The 23,331-nt window shown below is 34.4% G+C and overlaps 1 protein-coding gene across 4 annotated transcripts; it reads left to right on the top strand.

The window, feature by feature from the left end:
- The first annotated feature begins 585 nt into the window (after positions 1 to 585).
- LOC113712253 (protein NUCLEOLAR FACTOR 1-like) lies at positions 586 to 23,005 on the top strand. Of its 4 annotated transcripts, XM_027235583.2 has the most exons (25): positions 586 to 744; positions 1,376 to 1,470; positions 1,537 to 1,644; positions 1,729 to 1,888; positions 3,589 to 3,662; positions 4,835 to 5,012; positions 5,853 to 5,997; positions 7,214 to 7,337; positions 9,048 to 9,145; positions 9,316 to 9,441; positions 10,491 to 10,571; positions 11,400 to 11,581; positions 13,056 to 13,128; positions 15,097 to 15,156; positions 15,360 to 15,398; positions 15,686 to 15,774; positions 16,258 to 16,322; positions 17,217 to 17,263; positions 18,293 to 18,352; positions 18,664 to 18,735; positions 20,504 to 20,533; positions 20,629 to 20,723; positions 20,877 to 20,982; positions 21,823 to 21,885; positions 21,971 to 23,005. In XM_027235583.2, the coding sequence occupies exons 2-25, from the start codon at positions 1,440 to 1,442 to the stop codon at positions 22,148 to 22,150; spliced, it is 2,286 nt and encodes a 761-aa protein (XP_027091384.2). In that variant the 5' UTR covers positions 586 to 744; positions 1,376 to 1,439; the 3' UTR covers positions 22,151 to 23,005. The 4 variants fall into 4 exon arrangements, 3 of the variants coding, with proteins under 3 accessions (XP_027091384.2, XP_071924305.1, XP_027091385.2); XM_072068204.1 differs by lacking the exon at positions 10,491 to 10,571; XR_011822192.1 differs by lacking the exons at positions 21,823 to 21,885; positions 21,971 to 23,005 and having other exon boundaries at positions 20,482 to 20,533.
- Positions 23,006 to 23,331: the final 326 nt, after the last annotated feature.

Genomic DNA, 23,331 nt, shown 5'->3' with positions numbered 1-23,331 from the left:
CACAAATAGTCTACAATTATTTGCATTTGACCAGAAAATTATAAAAGAGATATTTTCAAATATACAAAAATAACACTAAATAGTTAGCAACTATTTAATGAGCTAGTTTTGATAAAAAGATTTAATTGACCTTTCAAATCAATTAAAAACCAATCAGAAGGAACAAATGAAAATAATTATATAATGTAATTCAAAACAACCCATGTGATAAAAAGGTCCACAAATAGTCTACAATTATTTGCATCTGACCAGAAAATTATAAAAGATATATTTTCAAATATACAAAAATAACCCTAAATAGTTAGCAACTATTTAATGAGGTAGTTTTCGTAAAAGGATTCAATTGACCTTTCAAACCAATTAAAAACAAAACAAAAGGAACAAATAAAAATAATTAAACCATTGTTACCAATTAGCCCCTAAATAGTAAGGAACTATTAAGACCTTTAATTTCAAGACCAAGGCTCAAATAGGCATTTCTCACTCTTTAAATCCCAAAAATCAGAAAACAAACTCCTTCCTAACTCCTTCCTCTAACAATATATTGACACTTGGCATTCAAGGGAGAACTTGAGTTGTTCTCTTAGTAGGTAGATATATATTTATTTATTTATTTCATGCAAATTCCATAATTATTTTCTATAGTTCTTTGAAATAGACCCAAATTTGACCCCAATACACCTCCAAAGATCAAAGCTTTCTCCCCGAGAAGATTCAAAAGATTCACCTGATTTAATAACAGAGGTTAGTTCGCTTCTCAATTTCAGGATGTCTTTCATCCTTTTTCAATTTGAGTTTTGCAAATTTAGGGCTCTTGATAAGTGGGCTTTCTCTTGTTCACGTTTTCCTCAGTTGGGCTTTGCTTAGATCACTAATTTATTCAATTACAGTAAACGGGTTTCTCTTTAATTGGCTTGATGTCTTGCTTTCTTCATTTTCTACAGCATTTGTTGAATTTTTAGTTGTAATTTAGTGTAGATTGTTTCTGAATTGATTCTTTTATGTTAAAAAGGTGTTCTTGGGTCCGTGCAGATAATTGAAAACTATCAGTTTGAGGGGAAAGGAAGAATTTTGAGTTGTGGGGTTTAGGTTGGCGACTTTTGTTCTGAATTTTTTTGGGGAGATAAAGCAGAACCTTGAAAAATGTTGTCAAGATCGTATACTAATCTCTTAGATTTGGCATCCGGGAATATTCCGGTAATGGGTAGAGAGAAGGAAAGGAGAAGGTTTCCTAGGGTCATGACCGTGCCCGGAAGTATATGTGAGCTAGATGATGACCAGGCGCATAGTGTTTCGTCGGATAATCTGTCTTCAATAGTGTTTCTATCTTCTGTATAACACCCTTTTTTTAATTTGTGGTTTTGATTTTGTTTAGGGTTTCTCTCCTTTAACTTATTAACGTCCCAGAGCTCCAACAAAGCTTGAAGAATCAAGTTTCAATGGGAAAACCAGGATTTGCAAGAAAAAGAGGTAAAATTTCCTTTAGTTTGCTTCGTAATGTTCGTTTATACTTATTAATAGGTACATCGTATATAGGATTGAAGAGAGTGAACAGTTCAAAGCCATTTAAGAAGTTCAAAAATCTGAAGCTAAATCCTGGAGCAGAAAAACTTGTACCTAAGCAACCTCTAGAAAATGACTCAGGTGAGCCAGTATTACATTTTAGTTTTCTTTTAAGGATTTTTTTTTGTTATTAGTGATTTTTTTTGTCTTTTTTAAATGTTCTAGAGGATTGGTCTGATGAAAATTCTGAGGCTGAATTAGAAACCAAAGAAGAAGAAGAAGTAGAAGAGGATATTGTTTTTAACAGAAAGCCAACAATGTATGACAATTTATTGAAGAGGTTGGGATCAAGTAGTCAATTAATTGCAAATGCGATTAAGCAAAGGTAGTGCTCTGGTGCTACAAAATCTGTGTCCCCCTTTTTCTTAATCTGTGAAATATACCCCCTTTTGATTGTGATCGTGAATTATTTACTTCTTGATGGTTTTATGTGTTTAAAATTTGCTGATTGACCATAGTTGATCATTTGGATAATGTCTTGATGATGATATTGGAATTTTCAATGTAGAAAGTGCTGTTTTCATTGCATTGAATGTTTGCTTGAGTTTTATAATGGCCAGTCTGGAAATAAATTCAGTGTACTCTGCGAATAAAGGAATACATGTTATAAGAGTTTGTTATGTATTACATGTTTTTATTTTTATCTGCGTAGTATGCCCCCTTTTGATTTTGCTGGTCAATTATTACATATTGATTGTTTAATGCGTTTAAAATTTGCTGATTGAACCTGTGGGACTTTCGTTGGTTTTGAAAGTCTATCATTTGTTATATGTATTACATGTTTTTATTTTTATCATACCCCCTTTTGATTTTGCGGGTTAATTATTACATATTGATGGTTTCATGCGTTTAAAATTTGCTGATTGAACCTGTGGGACTTTAGTTGGTTTTGAAAGCCTATCATTTGGAAACTGTGACTTGGATGATTGGCAATTTAATGTAGAAAGTGCTGTTTTGGTATATGTAATGCAGTGCTTGAGGTTGCTAATTGTCATTCTGGAAATAAATTTGATTTGCTCTATGGATAAAAGGAATACATGTTATAAGAGCATGTTTGAAATAGTGCTATGAGTGGAGGTTGGTGGGTTCCCAAGAACTAGGGCATTGAGGTGCACTGTAGCATATTCCCCTAGTGTTTTTGGGGTTTGTTAAGTTTTCTTTTGTAAGATAATCATAATTGCTTTGTTATTGTGGAATTGAAGTGTCAAATGACATTTTTTCGGGATTTGGTTAATGTTAAAAGCATCAATTGCTTCTCCATTAATCAGTATTTTACATTGTTTGATGATCATTGGTAATGGCAAAAAATTGTAATGAAAGAGGTGGAGAAACAGATGTAGTGATGTCTTTAATCTCTTTCCCTGAAACAATAGGTGCTAATCCTTAATTTATTTTGTTTGTAAAGGTATATGAACATTTTTTCTTTGCTTATGGAAGATATATGGTTTTGTTTTCCTGGTAATCAGAGCCTGTGCTTTAACAAAGATGAAAAAAATTATGGAAAGCATAAATGAGTTACAGAGGATGGAAATTATTTCAGTAAGTTTGATTTCAAGTATCTAGTCAAACTGGTGATTAGTGTAGGGTGAACTGTTTAATGTTGATTATGAAAAATGAAAGTTAAAAAATACAAGTCCTTGAAAGCTGTTCTTGTCATGATGAGGCACGCAGATGGTTCTTGGAATAAGTTTTGTCACCGCGATAGTGTAACTGATGTGTTTCACTGCATAAGAATTGTTAGTTTTCTCATGCATAACTTTTTTCATGATTAGGAGGTCAGTCAAATCAATCATTGTTATTCTCAAAAGTTATTCTCCATGTTGCTGTAGACACTTGGCTGATTTTTTTACTATTCTAGTTGCATTGAATGAATTCATGATGTTGATTTATTTAGTCCTGTGAAAACTTACAAAAGAAAAGTGTCTCTCCTGTGAATAGAAAAAGAGAAGAAGAAACTCAATTCATGATGTCGATTTATTTAGTCTGTGAAAACTTACATAAGAAAAGTGTTTCTCCTGTGAATAGAAAAAGAGGAGAAGAAGGGAAAAGTGATACAGAAGATGATGAATCAGAAAGTGAGGTTGAAGATGACAATGAAGGTAGACAATATGCTCTTTATGAATCAGTTGTAGAATTTGTATTTTGTTGCTTCATTTGGTTACAAGGAAGTATAATGCCTTTCATTCTCTTTTCTCATTAAATGTAAACTTCAATGCATCACATTATTATTGTTATATCCTTTAATGCTTTTGCTGAGCCTTTGCCTAGTTGACCCGTAAGTTTACATGTTGATTATTACCTCCATCATAGATTGTACTGGGTTTCTTGGTTCCATGTTTTCAGTTAATCGGCTTGTTTATTAGTTTCAAGCACTATGATAATTTGGATAGAATGTATTGAGCACATAGTCCACTATGTTATTTAGGTGAAAACATGTGGTGATGAGCTTGCACGCTAGTTACTGTAGCTTGAAAATTTTTTAGAGCACAAGTTTTGATCATTAATGCTCACATTAGCTTACTTATGTGAAGGATTGGAATTATGCCATGTTTCAGATTCTGTGGGGGCTAAAGTGTTAAACTTGTTATATTTAAAACTGGGCATAATAATAATTTTGGAGAAAAGTTCAACTAGTATTCTTTAATCCTACTGCCTTGGGTGCATAGATGAGATGGAAAATAAAAGTTAATAATCTTTCCTTGATGTAAAATTTAAACATCTTTGCATCATCGGAGGGATAAAACACTTTTTGTGTCTTGGAATTAGTATTTTTTATTTATTGATACACATGGGTTAAAATGGATTTTTGTTCTTTTTTCCTGTACAACATGTCGAAGTCTGTTCATATATCGGAAGTTATCAAGTTAAAGTGAATGGTTAGATATCATTAATTACTTGGGCATATCTTTTATCACCAAAATATTCAGTTGAAAAATTAGATAAATTTTCAAGTTATAAGCAATTGCTTATAGTCTGAAATCACCTCAGAAGCACAACTTTTCAAATAAGCAACCATAACAATACAAACAATAAGAAAAACTATGGAAGGCATGATCTTTAATTGCTCAATTGATTACTACAACCCTATCGGCGTTGCTTTTATATTTTTCCAACTAAAAAAATTAGTAATCTTGCCTAAAGCTGATATGTTGATAATTTATGGTGTGGTAAGAGTAGTGATGCAATCAACTTGTTATGTCATTTTGTAATGTGAGCTGCTTGGGTAGTTGACTGTTGAATATTGATTTATTTATTTATTTTTTTGAATTAGGGAGTATTGATGAGTCTCCTAGAAGAATTGAAATGATAAATGGTGCCAAAGAAAGTGGTGTGCCGGGTTCTACAGAAAAGAGTGAAGATTCTGGATCAGATGATGGAGAGATTGGTGCCTCTGACTCAGACGAAGAACATGATTCGAGAACAAATGTTGAATCCATTACCAGCAGAAGGTATTCTTACATGACATAAATTGCATTGGTTTTTCTATTATCGCTTTTGGGATTCCATTTTTTCTTATAAAACAAACAAAGGTGGAAAGCGAAAAGGACAAAGGTGGAAAGCGAAAAGGAAATCAACTTATGTTTTTAAAAAAGCAAGGACAAACTTTGGTTGTTTATAATCTAATTTTTATCCACCAAGGAAATGATAGATACATTATGGCACTGAAATGCGAGCATTTTGGAGTCTTTTTGTTGTCATTATCAAATTTGCTCATTGACTTCTTTTTATTCTTCCTTTGGATCATTGATCTTTATTTTGTTGCCCTTCTTAATGGAATTTGTGATGGCGTATTCATTTAATGATCATGTACCTAGTTTGACTAGTTACTGCAAAAGAGAGAGGGTATGATATGTAGGTGCTTCTTTACTGTGCATTATGCCAGTTTTGTTTTATAAATTTAAATCTCCAAGGAAAGTGATAAATTTGTTTTGAAGTTGTGCTTTTCCTATTCGCGTTTCTACGACGAGACTTTTCTTATATATATATATATATATTTTGTTGTAAACTTTGCACTGTACGAGAAACCTTGTAATTTCCTAGTTTGAATGATTGCAAGGAATTTATACCTGACTAAGAAATTAATCGAACACAAGTATAGAATTTCATGGGCGATCTTTTACATGTTTTTCAATGTAGATGGTCTTTAACATTTTTAACATGTTTTCCTATTCCTTTTGGAACCAGTGCAACAACTGTTCTGCATTCTAATACGATGTTCTACCCCCACCGAAAATATATGGGACACAAGAACTGTCTATATACCTAACTTGAGGTTTCTGAACTTGTAGTACATTCAGCAGTCACTTGGAATATAAATTATCTCAAGGAGAGGTTGACAACTTATTCAAGAGGAAATGGAATTACAAATGGGAAGTTCCTGCTCTTCGTGCACCCAATTGCAAGTGGAGAGGAACTGGAGACTGTTTTTTGAAGGTAGATCTCTTTAATTATAACTGTTGGTTGATATGGTGAGTTTCTGCATGCAAAGAGCTCTAACTGTTGTAATAGTTATCGTCTTGTAATTCTGGTTCCTTTAGCCTAGTGGTTGATTGATGCGGATTTGTGTGGATCTAATAGCCCATTGTGTTTATTTACTTCAAGTTTTGGGCATACGATGCTGCAGTTGGACCCTCCCTCCCACAAGCATACAAAAAATCAGTTTCTCCTGAAGTAAAACAACTCTTTTAATATTCATGACCTGTTTTTTGTGGGTGGATAAGGAAGATTTTAGGGTAATATCCTACTATTTGGTCTTTTAGCGCCAAATACTCTTTGTTTGTTAGCATTGGGAGAGAATTTTGGAGGTTAAGTCCTGTTTGCAGTGTGGTATGGCAGTGCTTGTCATTTAGAGTATCTTTGAACATCATCTATCATTGTATTTCATGATCTAGTTCTTAGATGGTGGCATGACTAAGCTCAATACATGATTTATTGCCTGTGTTCATGTTGCATTAGCTGAGGATTTTATGGGAAGGTAGTCGTTTACTTTTATTCTTTTGGAGCATTTTTTTTAATGTATCATAGTTCTTGACTTTTTAAAGCCAATTTTGCCCTTATCTTTTCCACAACCATATGATCATCAATCAATATGCTTGAGCCCTGAGCTCATTTCGCTATTTATCTAGGAGTCATGAATGTTTTGAGTTCATTCATATTTCTTGTTGCATTAGTATGTTTATCTCTACAAATCATTGAAAGATAAAGATGTACAACTTGGTGTTTATAGATTAAATTTTGCTGTTATTTAACTTCACCCACTTGGTATCATCTGATGATCTTGGATAGGTTTAATTTTTTTTTTTTTAAGGTAGCTTATGAAATTTAAACTATCTTCTATGCCTTTTGTTTTGATATTGGAGGAGAGTGCTTTCTCCTCTATTTACAACTTTCTTTCTTCCTTTCTGTTATGTGTTTCTGTGATTTGGTTCCGCATTCTAGTGCTGTGTGGACTGTGTAAAAATGTTACGCTAGTTAGAAGTCGTTGATGTTGCAGCAAAGGGAAATTAATGGAGTCTTTATTGGTGCACCTTGCACTTTGTCTGTTGTTGCCTTTTGAGATCTTTTTGATCTCCTTTATAGACTCTATTTAAAAGGACTTGAGTATAGTTCCGAGAGTAGCAGGACAAGTAATTGATGACTGTTTATGCAGGACATTGACATGAATGAAATGTGTGGCCTCAAGCCAAGATTGTATAAGCATTGGGTAGATGTCTACCAAGGATCTGGCGGCACTGATTTTCAATCATCTGAGCAGAGATTCTTTTTCTCCATCTGTAAGTGATCTAACAAACTTGGCCACACCTTTCTGCCACTCAAACTTCTTATGTTACTTATGATTAATAGTGGTGATGGTTTTCATCAATGTGACGTTGAATTAAATTGTAGCATTTGCTGTCACCTTGGAACAGGAATTTTGTGGTGTTAACTTTTGTGTGGAACAACTTATAGCATGCTTGGCATGTTTAAAAGTGCTTATAAACCTTTAGGTCTATCCTGTTTGTTAGTTTATTTTTGTGCTGTTACTGAATTTACTTTGGCCCTATCACTTGGCACCAGAAATTGTGTATGAACCAGTAGCAGTCTGATACATGTGAAAGAATGAATCATACTTACTCTGAAGAAGAAATTCTTGTTAGCGAGATTTAGTTCTAGAAACATTCAAGGAAAATTTAACTATATTAGTTTCTATTCCTCCTAAGTTCTTCAATCATTGTGTTCAGATTTCATAATAACGAAGGCAATATGGATTTATCCACATAAATATAAAATTCTTTTTGACTCCTTCAGTTGGCTTAATTTTTGTATAATTTTCTTGAGAATTGCATTTTGCATAATTATTTATTATAGTTGCCCTTCCTGGTTGAGTTTGGTTTCTTGAGAGTCCCAAATTTATATCTCAAAAAACAAAAGTGGCTTTGTCAGGTTGTACTTTCATTCTGCACTTTGCATCAGAAACTTTTAAAGACTAGGTCTAGGGGTTGCAATGTTATTTACAAGCAGTTGATTGGAAAAGGCTAGGTTTTTTATTACCCTGGATGACATATCTTAACAATGCTGGAATACTCAGCAAAAGACATAAGAAATTAATTGGTGTTAACGCAATTTTCTTGGTCATCTTTGTTTGGTTTAATTGGTATTGCTTCTAAATTCAATCTAATTGATGCTTGCTGTGTATTACTTCAGGTTCAATTATGTGATTCTTTAGTTGGGTTTCATTTTGCATCAAACATTGATGAACAGATTTAATGTTGACAAACTGGCATGTTATTGAGCATGTATTGCATAACAAATGTTAAAAGCATACAGGTGTATATTTTTTACATTAAGAGTACTTTTGCTTTTCCCCTTTTTCTTTGGTAGGCGGAAAGGTGTCAATGCCCCGTGTATGTTTAGATGGTCTTCATAGTGCATTCTTTTTTTTTTTTTTTAAAGAATGTATATTTCTGCAAACCAAATGTTTATTTATCTATTTAAAAGGCAAAGTTTAGGGGCAACTATGAGATTCCTTTTAACGTCTAAGCTGTCCATTATTTTATTCTAGGGAATCAGAGTCAACCACGAGCAAGATATATATATGCTTCTCAGTGTAGATGATATAAAATGACTGAAAACCTTGTGATTCTCTGAGATGCCTTTGGACTTTATTTTCGATTTTCTTCCATGCTTGACCCCCTTTCTGCAATAGTTGTTTAACTTATCAAAGATCAGCAACTAGAATATAAGTTATTTAACATGAAGTGGTCCTTTTTAAAGTGCAGTTTGGGATTGAGCCTTATTATTCAGCTTATATTTGCTATAATATTTTCCCTTTTTTGTCACTCTGAGCTTATTTTGCGTTAACAATTGATAGTCAATCACTTTTTGACACATTCTAGAGAATTGAGATGATTGTTGCTTTATGATAAACTCTTGCTTGTTCAATGGGGTTATATTCATCAGTTAAAAGTTGTACATATAATCTTCCAATCACACTATTTCTGTAGGCAACAGCTATCGGGATGTATTACACCATAACAAGAAGCCTTTTTATCTTAAAGGTCAAGAGGACTCGAGTATCCTGGATGCTTATGTTTTGCACACTGTATGTATATGGTTTTATACTTGTATTTTGGTCATTACCTTTGTGTTTTGAATTGGCATTTCCTTTCCAACTTTCTCTATATGGATTTTTAATTGTTATAGCATCATTTTGTAATGAGAAGCGAAACAACATTGTGTATTTCAAACTGCTGATAAAACAGTGGTATGCAGTTAAATCATGTTTTGAGAACAAGGGATTTGATCAGTAAAAATGATGCAAAAGTGGCTGATGCTCAAGGACAAGGGGGCATTCTCAATGGTGATGGTTTCCTGGACCATGGGTTTACTCGTCCTAAGGTATTCATAGTGCTTGCTCTAGGTGTAATTCTGCACATAAGAAAGGTTATGCACAAAATTTTCTTCCATGCGTCTGTTTATTTATTCTGGTTGTCTTAATTGGCTGTTTATCTATTCCGTTCTTACTAGTCTGGTGTTGTTCTTATGATCTTTTTCCCCCTTTGTCACGTAATCAATTTATTTTTCATCTAAGTGGCTATCTTTTGCTCAATGAACAGTTACTATAAATTGGTAAACCTAATGTATGCGCAAGTTTCTCCATCTATTAGTAATTGTTAGGTAGACTTAAGGTCAGAAAGAGCTGTGCCTTCTCCTGGCAAATTTGAACTTCACTTCGTAGGCTTTCTGGTTTTGTCAATATTTGCTTTGGTGCTACCTTGCCCTTGAATTTCAAAAGTGCTGCAGTTTTCGGACCCTCTTATATCTGATACAGACAGTGACCGATCCAAGGGAATGGATATTTGAAAAGGGAAAAGATTCTGAAAGTTTGCCTTTCTTTTCACGTGAACTACTTGACGCCTTTGTTAAGTGATTATCATAGAGCAGAGCTTGTTCTTGAGTTCCAAAACCATGGTGCCAAAGATTAGAAAGTATTGATCGGAGGTGCCTGCATGGACAACTTGGCATCTCTGTTTCATCGCCAAGATCTTTCACCAATCATGTGCTACTATCTTAACCCACAAGACGTACAGATTTCCCCTACTTTTTTGGTCACTTGTAGCTGATTTATTTAGGTTAATGTAATGAACTTCTTCCTGTTAATTTTCTCACCTCGGAAGTTTATACCTACATTGTAGACACTCTATACATGTCTGAAAATCCACTTGGGAAAGAGACTAACAGGATGCAGAAGCAACTGACTCAAGTTTGAAATTAAGGGAGGATTGAAGGATGCTTAAAGTTTCTTTCATATTTGTTTTATGTGTCTGACAACTTTCTTATACATTTTAGTTTTGATGTCCTGGGCACACTCTTAAGATTCTTAATTGCTTTAATGTTGACACTTTCAGAAGATAAGCTTTTGCCCTTGTTTTTGTTTTAATTTTCAGGTCTTGATCCTTTTGCCTTTAGCAAGCATTGCATTTTGGGTAGTAAAGAGGTTGATCCAGTTAACCCCTTCAAAGCATAAGGTATTGCTGCACTGTACTAGAGCACTGGTAGGAAAGGTCAACGAGTTTTTGTGCATAAGAGCCCACTGAGGCTGGTTATCTTCTTGTTTAGCACTATTCTTGCATAACTTCTTATCGAAAACTCAAATGTATCTGTTGTGTTGTCGACAATGACTTTTCAGTCTTCTGCACTTAATACAACTTGCCTGATGGACAGTGATACTTTATGGACTGGAGCACATACATGGTCTTACGCCCAGATATGACTTTCCATTGACTTGGGCAAAAGAATGCAATGCATCTCAAGATGCACATTCGCATGCTAGTGACCAAAAAGAAAAGCCAGTCTTCTGTAGGATAATTACTGATTGTGACTAAAAATTTCAACTATGCTCAAGAAGTAGGAACAACGATGGCATATATTTCTTATTGCTTCCATGGGAAGAAATTAAGGAGATTTTAATGTGTTTTTGAATGTGTGTGGTGTAATGTTCATGCTGACATGCGGGAGACTGGCAAATGGTCCTCCTAGACTGGTTATGGATCTCCACTTTTCCAACTAAACAGTAGATTCTACATGGACTGAGTAGAAGAGGAGACGAGCATTCTAAGTTCTCCAATCGAGTTCTTGTGGAGTCTGGATAATTGTGATGCTTAGAACTTAAAGGGACTAAATTGACTGTGGTAGCTGCAAATATGATGTCTTATAATCTTTGCTTCTTGTCATTATTTGGGCATTTGCATAGGTCATCTGTGTGGAGTTAATCAGTCTTTTGTTGCTATAGTTATTGATTGTCATTAAAATGAACAGTCTCTTCAATGCATTTTCTGCATTGTCCTATTCCCCAGGTTAATATTGAACACATGGATCGCTTTACTGAGGAGTTTGGGAGTGGAGGAGTTGAAAGTGAGGAGGAGGATGAGGATGTTGAGAACTCAAAAAGAAAGAAGTCCTCTAAACCTTCTGACTTTCAGTCATTGTTTGGTGGGAATAACAATGATCATTTCATGATAGGCATCAAGTATATGGGGTAAAATATCTGATCTTGACTTGTTGACTATTGAGAGATTCTTAATTATTTGACTCTGTTTGAGCAGACTTCTTTAGGGAGCTCCTTTTTCTATTGCATGTCAATTCTTACGCATTCATTGGGTGTTTTCTGAAAAGATGAATGGAGCAATGCTTGTATTTTTTTATATTGATTGTAATTTCTTGGAGAAATAAAATCATTTGGGCTTTTGGCTGTCCGTTGTGACTAAGCCAAGTCTAACATTACAGTCATTTGTTTTCATATGTTTAGCTTTTTTCTCGTATTAAGTTGTCACTCTTCATTAACTTGATGAGGACATCTAAAGGCTGCAAAGTAATTCATGCTTTTTATCCCATTGTGCAATTTTATGGTATATGATTTAATAATGTACTGATTTGGACCAGTTGCCAAAACTATAGCAATCAGTTGAATAAGTAACCTTGAAAATTCTGACTACTCATGCTCTAACACAGTTCCCTCCATGACCCTTGGCATTGTGACAGAACTTAGTTATATGAAATTATATTCTTTAAATGTCTTTGACTGGGAAGGCTTGCATTTTAGGAGTATCGACTTTGTCGTTTCTTAGTACCAAGGAAATAGATGGTTTGAAATGATTGGCTGGGTTAGCATCAAATAAAAGGAGGTTTTGAACTTTGTCAAGAGATTTCTTTTTTGGAAAGAGCTGACGGTGACTTTCTGCAGTCTAAGCATCACATGATATGTTTTGTGGGAAGTGTGTGAGTTTGTTTAATGTTTAATATAACAGGACATGATTGCATAACATGGTTCCTTTTATTTTATTTTAACATATTGGTTTGAAGCTTCTTCCTGGTTCTCAAGAAAAGTCTTCCCTATCACCATTGCTTGTGGAGGTGTTGATGGGACAGGAACTTCCATCCCTCAATTCCCCTCGGCAGGCTAAAATACTTCAACATCCAGGCATCAGACCTAATTTACCAGTAACCACTAACCACCAAAGGGCTCTTGGTGCATGCTTAGAGCGATTGGCCTAGTAGTATTGCTTTAAAAATTTACCAAGTAGTGAGTTTTAGTTCTTCTGATTGAAGTAAGGTCATTTTCATGAGTGGAAAAAATCTGCAGAGACTTCAAAAGAGATTCTTCATAAGATGAGCTAGGGAATTGTTGATAATGACAAAATGGTGATTAGGCACAATTTGAGGGTTAAGTTGGATTTATTGTTATATGTATGAATCCGAAAGAATTGTATAGTCCATTGAGAAATCATGCATACTAGTTTTTAGCTGTGAAATAACTTCTTTATTCTTTCTCTGATGCACAATAGTAATTTGTTCTGTTTTGAAATCACATATTCTTTTCAAGCTCTGGTTCCTTATTAATCGTGTTGTTCTTGAAGATTTGGAAAAGCCCTGAGGTGTCTTCATTATTCTGATTATTAAGCTTTGGTGTTTTGCTTCTAATAATATTTCTTCATTTGATTGTTTATTGGCAGGAGGAAGATCAAGTTATATGCTGATTTTTATTCCTCAGACATAATAGTTGCTTCCCCTCTTGGTTTGATCACTGTGAGTCTTTAACTGGTCACGGTGATTTGGTTCTTAATGCTATGCATACTATGCCATGTGATCTCTTTTATCTGCATCGAGCATGTTTTGAGTTTTGGATTGCTATAGGTTGAAAATCTTGCCAGTAAACTATAAACTCCTCATCATGGATTGCTCCCTTGGCTGCTTGTTTACTGTGTATTATCTTTTTGCTATCTATACTGTGTTTGTTAGCGGTGATTATGACCAGTTTTCAGATTTTTTGGAAATTTATGTAGGTTTTTAGTGTTAACCAGTTAACAAAAAATTATGTGGTTCAATTGGGCATCATAAAGAGGTGTAGTCCAACCCAATTTTTGGTCCAACTTTTAATTTTAACCAAGAAATTTTAGCAGTACAATTCAACCATCCAGTTGGCTGAGTTACTCCACATTTTTTATGTAATACAAGAAACTAATAGTCGCATTCAACGGAAATGTTTACATGACAGTAGTAAATTTAGAAGGAACTGTATAATACGTATTTAAAGGATTGATAGATTGTACTTTTATTCTGTAACTTTTTGACCTATATTTAGAGCACCTCTACCAGTTACCAGCCTTCAAGTCTTGAAATGATTTTTAGGCCTTCATTTATTTATTTGTTGTTTAGGTGTGTCATCTCTAGTCGTGGATCCACTGCCTTAGCAACTGTTATGAGGCTTGTAAACCCTCAAAAGTCCAAACCTAAACTAGGACCCAAACTGTTGCATCTAACAAGCTTAAAAAATCTGGAAGGCTAGAAACCAAGCTTTATTCAAACACATGCCTGTAAAAGAAGAGGACATTGTTCATGAAGTGCTGACTGCTGTAAGAGATGTAGTGGCGGGTTGTGGAAAATTTCCAGTAAACAAGGCAAGCTGGGAATTGGCTGTAGAGTCAGGACTACCTCTGACTTGTTTTAGATGACTAGTATTGTATAGCATAGAGTACTATTGATGCAGTAGAAATTCTACATTCTGTGTACAAGCTTACTATTCTTATCAATAAAATGTTCAATTTTGCTCTAAAAAATCATATTAGGACATTGAGGTTTGTAACGAGGTTTCAAGTATAGATCATAATAATGTGGAGCAGTATGCCTTTTGAGATTGTTATCGTGGGGGTCAGAGTTAGGGCTTATTGGATTTTAAAATGCGCTCCATTTCTATGACCATCAAAACTCAACTACCTTTTCCTTTTTCCTGCAATAAAGGGAGTGGGGATTATTAACTTGCCTGTAAATTTGGTTAAAATAATCGAAGGGTTCTCTTAAAAGATCATCAGAAAAATAAGCACATGGAGTAAAGCGTACAGCCGGGAACAGGCTGTATTCAAGTGAAACCCTAGTTTTGTAGAACACAATGAAGCCCAAATTTTGTGGAACATATTCTTTCATAATAGCTAACCAATATGGCTTTGTAACATGTTCTATCATCTGGGAATTTTAAATCTAATATAAGTTGAAGTAGTTCTTGATATTCTGTTAAAGAAAAAAAGAATGCAGATCAATATATTTTAGGATAGTGCAACAAGGTGGGATTTAACAGATTTGATTAAAACCCAAAAATTGTTGTTTTCAATAAATTAAAAGTTTGGCTAGACTCCGAGAGTGGAAATCAATTCTTAGCCCTGTCAGGATTCAGTAGTGTAGTATTCTTTTTTAAAGCATAAGGTGACCTTGATTTTACTGATGAGATTAGACCTCTACTTTAGTTTACTGATTGAGCTTTGAAAAACCATAATCACTAAAAGGTCTGTATTTTTTCCAAATTATGATTCAATAGAGATGGTCATTTTGTTTTCTATGGCTCAAAAATGTCATTATGACTAAAGAGAATCTTGTTTTTTTGGTTTTCAATCTCTCTCTAATTTTGGGGTGGTTTGCCGAGAACAGATGACTTTTCAATCACCTCCTTTCTCTCTTAAAGTGTGATATGCATAATGATTTGTTCTATTTGGCAATTTACAGAAAATTGGCGCGGCAGAAGTAGAGAAAGAAAAGGATATTGATTATCTTTCCTCCATAGAGGTAAACTATTTAGTTCTAAGCCATGTAATTTCCATTTAATATTTACGTATATAAGTGTGTGTGTGTTTGGGTTTGTGTGCATTTGGGCTGAAAAGAACGTTTTATTGGTTGAACTTAATCACTACCATGATGATTCAATATTTATCTTAATAAATTCTTTAATTGTTTCGCTTCAATTAATTGAGGGCTTTTGCATCTTCCAGGTTTTGATTATTGACCACGCAGATGTCATACTAATGCAGGTGACTTTATTTTCTGGTAGAGTTTTGTTTTGTTGGTTCCTTTATTCAAGTTAAGTAGTCATTTCTCCCTTCTCCCACACTTCCCCTCCAACCGGGCTCGTATAAAAGGAGGAGAATGGATACTACTTCCCTTCCTTGTTTTAGGTGTATGGCCTTTAAGAATGAGTCCCAGCTATATACAGTTGTTGAAACAATAATGTGGTGCCAAGCAGCTTGAAACTGATACAAAGTGCACATTTCCTAATAACTTTTTGTTTACTTTTTTGTTGTCCTCATTTGATCTGCAGAATTGGTCTCATGTGAACACAGTAGTTGAACAATTAAACCGGTTACCTGTGAAGCAGCATGGAACTGATATAATGCGCATACGACCATGGTATATTTTTATTCCTACCTTTCTCTATGGGCAAACATCCACCTTTCGATGAGCCCTATGTATTTCCTGTCATACTCGGTCTTCTTTCTGCTACATTTCCTAGCTTCTGGAATATTAATAATTTATTTTTAAATATCTGAGTCAAGGATTGTGTATTCTTGTTACTTTAATATTAGTTGATTCTAGCTGTTTTTAGGTTTTAAGTTGTTTTCAGGTGTTCTCATTTGCCTTTGACTTCTGCCTTTTTATTTTGAGCCCAAAAGGCTGATTTGTAAATGTCCTTTTCCTTTTCAAAACTTATAGGACAAATATATCTTTTATTTTCACACAACATTTGAAGGATTAACTTTTTCTTAAGCAGCTTTTGAAAAGGTAAGGCAAGCGGGAATAACTCTGTTTTGCAATAAAAATGATCATCCTTCATAACATCTGATCTCTTAAATTTGTGTGACACCACGTAAACTTTTGCTTTCTTGCTTCTAGGTACCTAGATGGACAAGCGCAATTCTATCGACAAACAATAATTCTAGGTTCTCACTTAAACCCAGGTAATTACTTGCACATTGTTAATTTCATTATGTGTAACTGTTGCTTTAAGAATAGTTGTTGCATGTATATAACATTTTATGTTTTGGACTGCCAAATGCAGTTTATGAGATGTTTGATTTGACCTCTCTAAGAGTGGATCATAAGGCCAAACGCGAAGGAAATAATTCCATTACTTCTGGATTTTGAAGAATGTTATTTTGTAACTGTAAACCTAAATCCAACATCTAAACAATAGCCTCAGCTGTTAACTAGTTCCCTTAAACAGCAATGTGGACTTTTTAGCTAAATGCTTTTTGACTCCAATTTAACCTCTGAAGATATATGTTGCACCAAGTATATAGGATTTTCTGTTTTCTTTTCTTCTTTTTATTATTTTTTTTTTGCGCTTTTTATAAATTTTTCTCTTCTTGATCATGCTTAATGTTGGTATGTGGGTGGGGATGAAAGTAAACTAGTACCACCTCATGCATTTAGGCCTTTCGTCCAAATAGAATAGTAAACTAACCACCTCATGCATTACCCCCACCCACAAAACAACTAGCCAATGCCCATAACAAAAAGAGAAGATAAGAAGTGCACACCCACTTTGCAGATAAAAAATATAAAAAGAAAACAAAAAGATCCTATAATGCTCCACAGGAATCCTTTTTCTGATCCTCATCTTTATATATTACGCAGGCTACTTTTACACATAAAATGTGCATTCTAAAGACTATTTTGTGCTTTCTTTGTTTTATGTGTCATAAAAGATGAACTGTTTCTTTGGATGTATGGAATTGAGACTGTTCATGCAAACCAATGCATTTGAACTTTAAAATTCCTCATAAGATACTTAGACAACAGTTGGAGCTGATAATTCTTTTGACGCTTCACTCTGCCATTCTCTTTTTCAGACGTCAATTCACTGTTCAATCGGCACTGCCTTAACTACGAGGGAAAGGTTTGCCCAAATTCATAACTTTAAGTGCATGTAGATATTATTGGCATGTTTAGTTGACTATTTTGATTTTAACTATCCATGAATATTAAAAGGCCAAAACTTGTGTAGACCCAGTCTTCAAAGACCCCAATTTGGGCCATTGGGTCTTTGAAGATGGGGTCTACCCAAGTGTGAGCCCTTGCCTTATATTTGTTTACACCAACCTTGTGAAGGGAGAAGTAAATGAATACAGTTCAGTATAGTTGTAACTGAAACTTTTTTTTTATCACTTCTGCAGTCTTTCATTCTATAAATTTCATTTTCTTTCTTTTCGAACAGTTAAGCCTGAGAGTTTTGATTTGTTCAAATTGCCCACTCTAATTCTCATTTCCAGATTACTAATTTGGCAGTATTATAGCTGCTGATGCTATGGGTGGAATGCTTATCATCTTGTTGGTGAAGATATGTAGGTTAAATTTTGGGGCTCTTGCCAATGCTGGTTGCCTGCTCCAGTTGCATTATTTTTTCCCCTTAGCTCCAAAATGAAGTATCACCAATTTTGGGGAGGAATGAGGAAATTTTGGTGAAATTCCTCTGCTTGAAATTTACTTGCTATATTGGACTGAAGCGCTAACATGAGCCTAACATGAGTCTGATTTACTTTGTTTCATTTTTCTCATGCAATGCGTCTTACAAGAAGATTTTAGATTGGGAAGTGTGAGGCAAAGTGGCCAATTTTCTTCATTAAACTTCAATAATAACCTCATCCTCCTATATTAACTTTCCGTGACTAATTGCAAGAGGTCTGAAGTATGGATGCTTATGCATTTCCCTCAACTGTAAAGGAATCTCTAATATGCTTCCACCCCCATCATCCAACATGTTAGGGGCAAAACATTGCATAACTGTTTCGTGTTTTCTCTTTAAAAGGAAATGTGATTGAACATGACTTGATGGTAAATAATGTGTATGATCTTCTTGCTTAACATAAAAACAGGCTCATAGTCTATGTCCTTGTAGCAAGTTACAGTGATTGAGGTCTTTGTGCAGGTCAAGTTGGTGTGCCTCTATAAAGGTGTTCTTCCAAAAGTATTGATCCCTGTACGGCAGGTCAGTTAGTCTTCAGGGGATAGGCTTTTGCTTGTATGGTAGACCAATTATTACATGATAATATTGTTGAAAAGAAATCTTTGCTAATGACCGCAACTGCTAATTTTCCATATATACTTGTGGGTTGTAGTATTAATGTGTGTTTAAGCAAAATTTAGATGTTTAGGATTTGCTTTTTTTTTTTTCCAGCAAGATTGCTGTTAAACTTTTATTTTGGATTACCACCTAATATTTCTTGTATATCAATCAACTCGTAGAAGAACCTTCATCTAGTCTTCTTGTTTGTTTTGTCCCTTATTTGAACATGACAGATATACGAGCGGTTTGAAGCAGACTCGATTGCAGATGTTGATGATGCTCGTTTCCAGTATTTTTGTAAGAAGGTTTGTTTGATAGCTGGATTGTCACTTTAGATGGTGCAATATATATTGACAACAAAGTTGCTGCAGCATATTATTTCCATTTGGACCTATGTAGTTTATTTTTAGATATTACAGATAATCATTCACATTGGTGACTCGTTTGCTTTGATAGAGTTGGGTCAGTGGCCAGCGTTAAAGTTTCAGTACAGTGCATTTTTATATCTATGTTTCCAGTTTGTCCTTTGTGAAATATACATGATCAAGAAATTGATTAGAATTTCACCAAGATGCAATGTCACGTATTCACACTTACAGCACGTTGACCAAAAAAGAGAAAAAATCCAAGTGCATGATTATATTGCAGAGGGTAGGGAAGTGGAACTTCCCTTTCTGGGTTAGATTAAGAAAATTGTAGCAAGTGGGATTATAGGTCTTTTCCCAACTCTACGGAAAACAAATGCAGGGTTAGAACTCAGATGAAGGTGTTTTCAGTATGGCAACTATGCATGCAACATAGGAAAGGAGACATGTTGGCCCAAAAAGAGATGAGATCAGTAAGAAAGCATTATCAGGCCCTCTGTAAGAATGCATTTAATCTGAATTAGAAAACATTTTGTCATGAATGCAAGAAATTTTTTATTTCCAGGGAGTATGTCCTCAATGAGCTTCCTCACTTTTCTGCTGAACTTCTGTAAATGGTGAAATGAATGGTCTTTGTCTATTATCAGAAAATGTATGCAATGCATGTGCTTTCCCTAGTTGAAATAAACCTGAAAACCAACTGCATTTCATAATGAGCTATTTAAAGTACCCTTAGATTGGGGAATTCTATCCAAAAGAAAAGGGAAAATAAAGTCAGGTTTCATAAGTTGGGTGCATGTAAAAATATACAGGACTTGGCATCTATCATCTTAGACAATTTGGTTTCCAATATTTCACATATAGTGTTGAACTCAACAATGTCTAAGCTTCAGTCAGTGTTGTACCAGAGACAGTTTGCATTCTCGAAGTGAGTAAATAGTTGAGAGAAAAGATGAATTATCTGATGGGATCACAGTTCTGCACTCGCTCTTCGGAGTCCATATGTTGTCTTTCCTGCTTAAACAGGCAGAACTAAGTCTGAACATATCATATTGACTTCTGTTTCAATTGTGAACATGATAATCACTTGAGCTTGTAGGTGATGAAATTGAAATCAGAATAGACACCGGGAAGTTGCATACAAGAGTTTGAAAGGTATAAAAAAAAAAAAAAGAGACTACTGGAAGGAAAGGCATAGAAGGACCAGAGAGAATGGTATTTTGAAACTTTCATGGTTCCAGAGATGGTAAACACTAATTGCCAATCTGAAATAACATTTAAAAGACGTTATTAGGCTTTTCAGGAGTTTTGAAAACAGAGGAGGACTATGGGACTAACATCATTAAGGGCCGAATTTCTAGACTAGATTTAGGGAATTGAAGTACAATATCAATTACATTTGTGTCATTTGCCTGTGATTGAAGCAATTCCGAAGCTTCTTTTGGATGCATCACCATCTTCATCTGCTTCATTTTGCATTCTTACTGTTTACTACCTTTGCTAACTGCATTGAAATGATCTCTGCCCCTTGTAAATTGGAGTTAAAAATTATGAATTCAGTTTATGGTATGTAATTCTACTTGAGACTTAATTGAGAGGATCTTTTTGCATGGTTAAGTTAATCATAACTCTCATGGTTAGTCTTTTTCTCGGGAAGCATTGTTCTCTTATGCTAAGTTTATCCAGATGCAACTTATTCTCATTGCAGGTGTTTCCCAAAATAAAAGACTCTATCCAGGTATTTATTTCTTGTTTGAATTGGTTGATAATTTTCTGAGAACATCTGGTCTTAAGATTCATATTGAACATTTATGAACCTTTCCATTTATGCAGGGTGGAATTATGCTATGTATTAGTTCTTATTTCGAGTTTGTTCGACTCCGAAATTTTTTGAAATCTCAAGAAGCATCGTTCTGCCTTCTTGGAGAGTAAGGAGCAATCACCTTTTTCTTTATTTTTTTTTATTTTTTATTTTTTAGATTGTGCTGGTTTAATTCACATTTTCTTCAGCACAATATTTGAGTTTGATGCAAACGGTTGACTATCTCCACGTTTGATAGCAATTTCTTTGTCCTATTTAGGTACACCAAACAAAGTGATATATCTCGTGGGCGAGTTTGGTTCTTCCAAGGACAGCGGAAAATCATGCTATACACTGAGAGAGCTCACTTCTACCACAGATACAAGGTTCTTAGTTTCTTTTTTGTCTTCTTTCTGGTGTTTCCTACTACCACCTTTATTGTACTCTTAAGTCAATTAAGATTGGTGGGCTGTAAAACTAGTTGAGAAAATAGATATTAGATCATTTATGCTGCTGCATGATTTTTTTTTTTTTTGACAACAAAACTGATGAAGAAAAGGGAGAAACCATGGTCTATTGGTGATCAATGTTATTTCTGGCACAGTGATTTGACTTTGTTTCACAGAACTTTAAAATGACGTTATCTTCTAGTTGAATTCTTAAAATTACATATGGCTAAAACGTTTACTTAAATAAGAAATAAGTGCTTTAGGATTACAAGGCTTTGCTGTATTGATGAGATATCAAAAACTGGACCTGAATTAATATAATTGATGAGAATCTTCTGGTCTATTTGTTTATAATTGCAATGATGCATAATACTGCTGATAACAGCATCTCTCCTATGCATTTCATCCTCTTGATACTTTCATATTTGAGGCAAATTACATGTATATCCAAAAATCTAACTTTGATGTTTCAGAATTAAAGAAGGGAAATCAAGATACAAGTAGATTAGTGAAGTTTAATCTTATTTTAGAAGTCATTCTCATAATATTTAATCTTATTTTAGAAGTCATTCTCTTAATATTTGTATATGAGTTCATGGCTTTCTCACCGTTCATAGCCATACAAACAGTGTGTTTGTCTCTAAGTTTTCTAGATTGAAATGTTGTACCCTGAGAGTTGACCTCAGAGATTAGGATTTCATTGTTTTCCTAATAGTTTTAACAAGCTTTCAGATTGAACATATGACATTATTTTGATCCTAAGTTTCTTGTGTATAGATCCGTGCTATTCAGAAATTGATCATTTATTCTCTTCCGGAGAGGAAAGAATTTTACCCTGAGGTACAATTTATTCTGTAAGCATATGTTTCCTTTTCTCCTGTCTATTGAGGAATTTTGATTGAAGTACCATTGTCGTGTATTTCAGATAGTAAATATGCTCGAAGGATCTCAAAACATGTCTTGTACCGTGCTATTTTCTCGTTTTGATCAGTTCCGGGTAAGATCTTTTCGAGCATGCAATGAAATGAAAGTGTCCCTTGAAAATTTTCTATTCTTATTCTCTCTGATAGGTTTCTTTAGAATAGACAAAGTTCATAGAGATTGAAATTTGATTAGGTCCTCCAGAGTCCTGTGAGGAAATTCTTCCCTATTTACTAGTTAAAGTGGCAACAACAACAACAAGAAGATTTGCTTCACAAAAAAAAAAAAAAAAATGCACAAACAGATTTGCTTCACAAACAAACATTTAAGGGGATAGTAATATCAAGTATGCTCTCAAGTTCACAGAACTTCAGTGTAATCATGTTTCATGGAGGACTTTCCTTGTTTTATCTTACTTTTTGTCACGTTCTTACTAGCAGTGCTTTCCAGTAATTCAACTTGAGCAATTTTGACTTGTGAGAGAACTAAACTCGAAACTCTTTATCATGGGTTGGATATGTTAAAAGACACATTTTGTGCAAAATCAGGGTATAGAAGAAAGCACTCAAGGATATTGCTTGGACTATTACTAACTTCTTTTTCCTTTTCTGATGTTAAAATTTTGATATAGAACTTTTAGTTTATTAAGCAAGTCTGACTTGTTTGAGACCAGAAATTGGAGGGCTTACTCTTGAATATTGATGCAGTAATGGTTATAGTAGACTTATCTGCATTTTGTCAAGCATCAAGCTGTACCCCCCCCCCCCCCCCCCCCCTTTCTCCTCTTTTTCCCCTTTTTCGGTCAGATCTTTCTTGAACTTACCTTCGGTCACTAAGGCAAGTACCATCGTCTAGGAAACTTTCTCTTTGAATTTCTTGAAAGTTTCTAATTCCAATGAAGGTAATTTTCTTTCTTAATCTTGAATTGACATGACTCTCCCCTAAGAATGGCTTACACTGCATTGAGGGTGTAATCAAACCTTCTGGCTCCTTGGCTTTTATGTTGCTCAAGAATCTTGAGATTGTTCCCGTTTGGAAAGTATATTTGCTACTCAGTATTTATAGCTGTTAATTTCAAGGATCCTTCGATTTTTGAAATTGTTAGATATTTGTTGGAATTGAAGGCATAGGACAATGGATGGGATTACAAATCTGTTAATTTAGTGGTCATATAGATGATAATGCCAGCTTTTCCTTCCCTTTTCTCTTACTCGTTGCCTTGGTTGTAATACTCAAAGATTATAAGCCTGTATATGCCTCTTTTTTTTTTTTTGCTCTCTCTCAAATTACCTTTGTCCTTGTGTCACATGAATTTTACTTTCTTTTAACTATTTCACAAAATTACATATTATTTAATAATTGAAT

Source organism: Coffea arabica, chromosome 10e (genome assembly GCF_036785885.1).
Source record: "Coffea arabica cultivar ET-39 chromosome 10e, Coffea Arabica ET-39 HiFi, whole genome shotgun sequence".
NCBI classification, from domain to species: domain Eukaryota; kingdom Viridiplantae; phylum Streptophyta; class Magnoliopsida; order Gentianales; family Rubiaceae; genus Coffea; species Coffea arabica.
The sequence above is the reverse complement of the archived record's forward strand: the minus strand, read 5'-3'. Positions and strand labels throughout refer to the sequence as shown.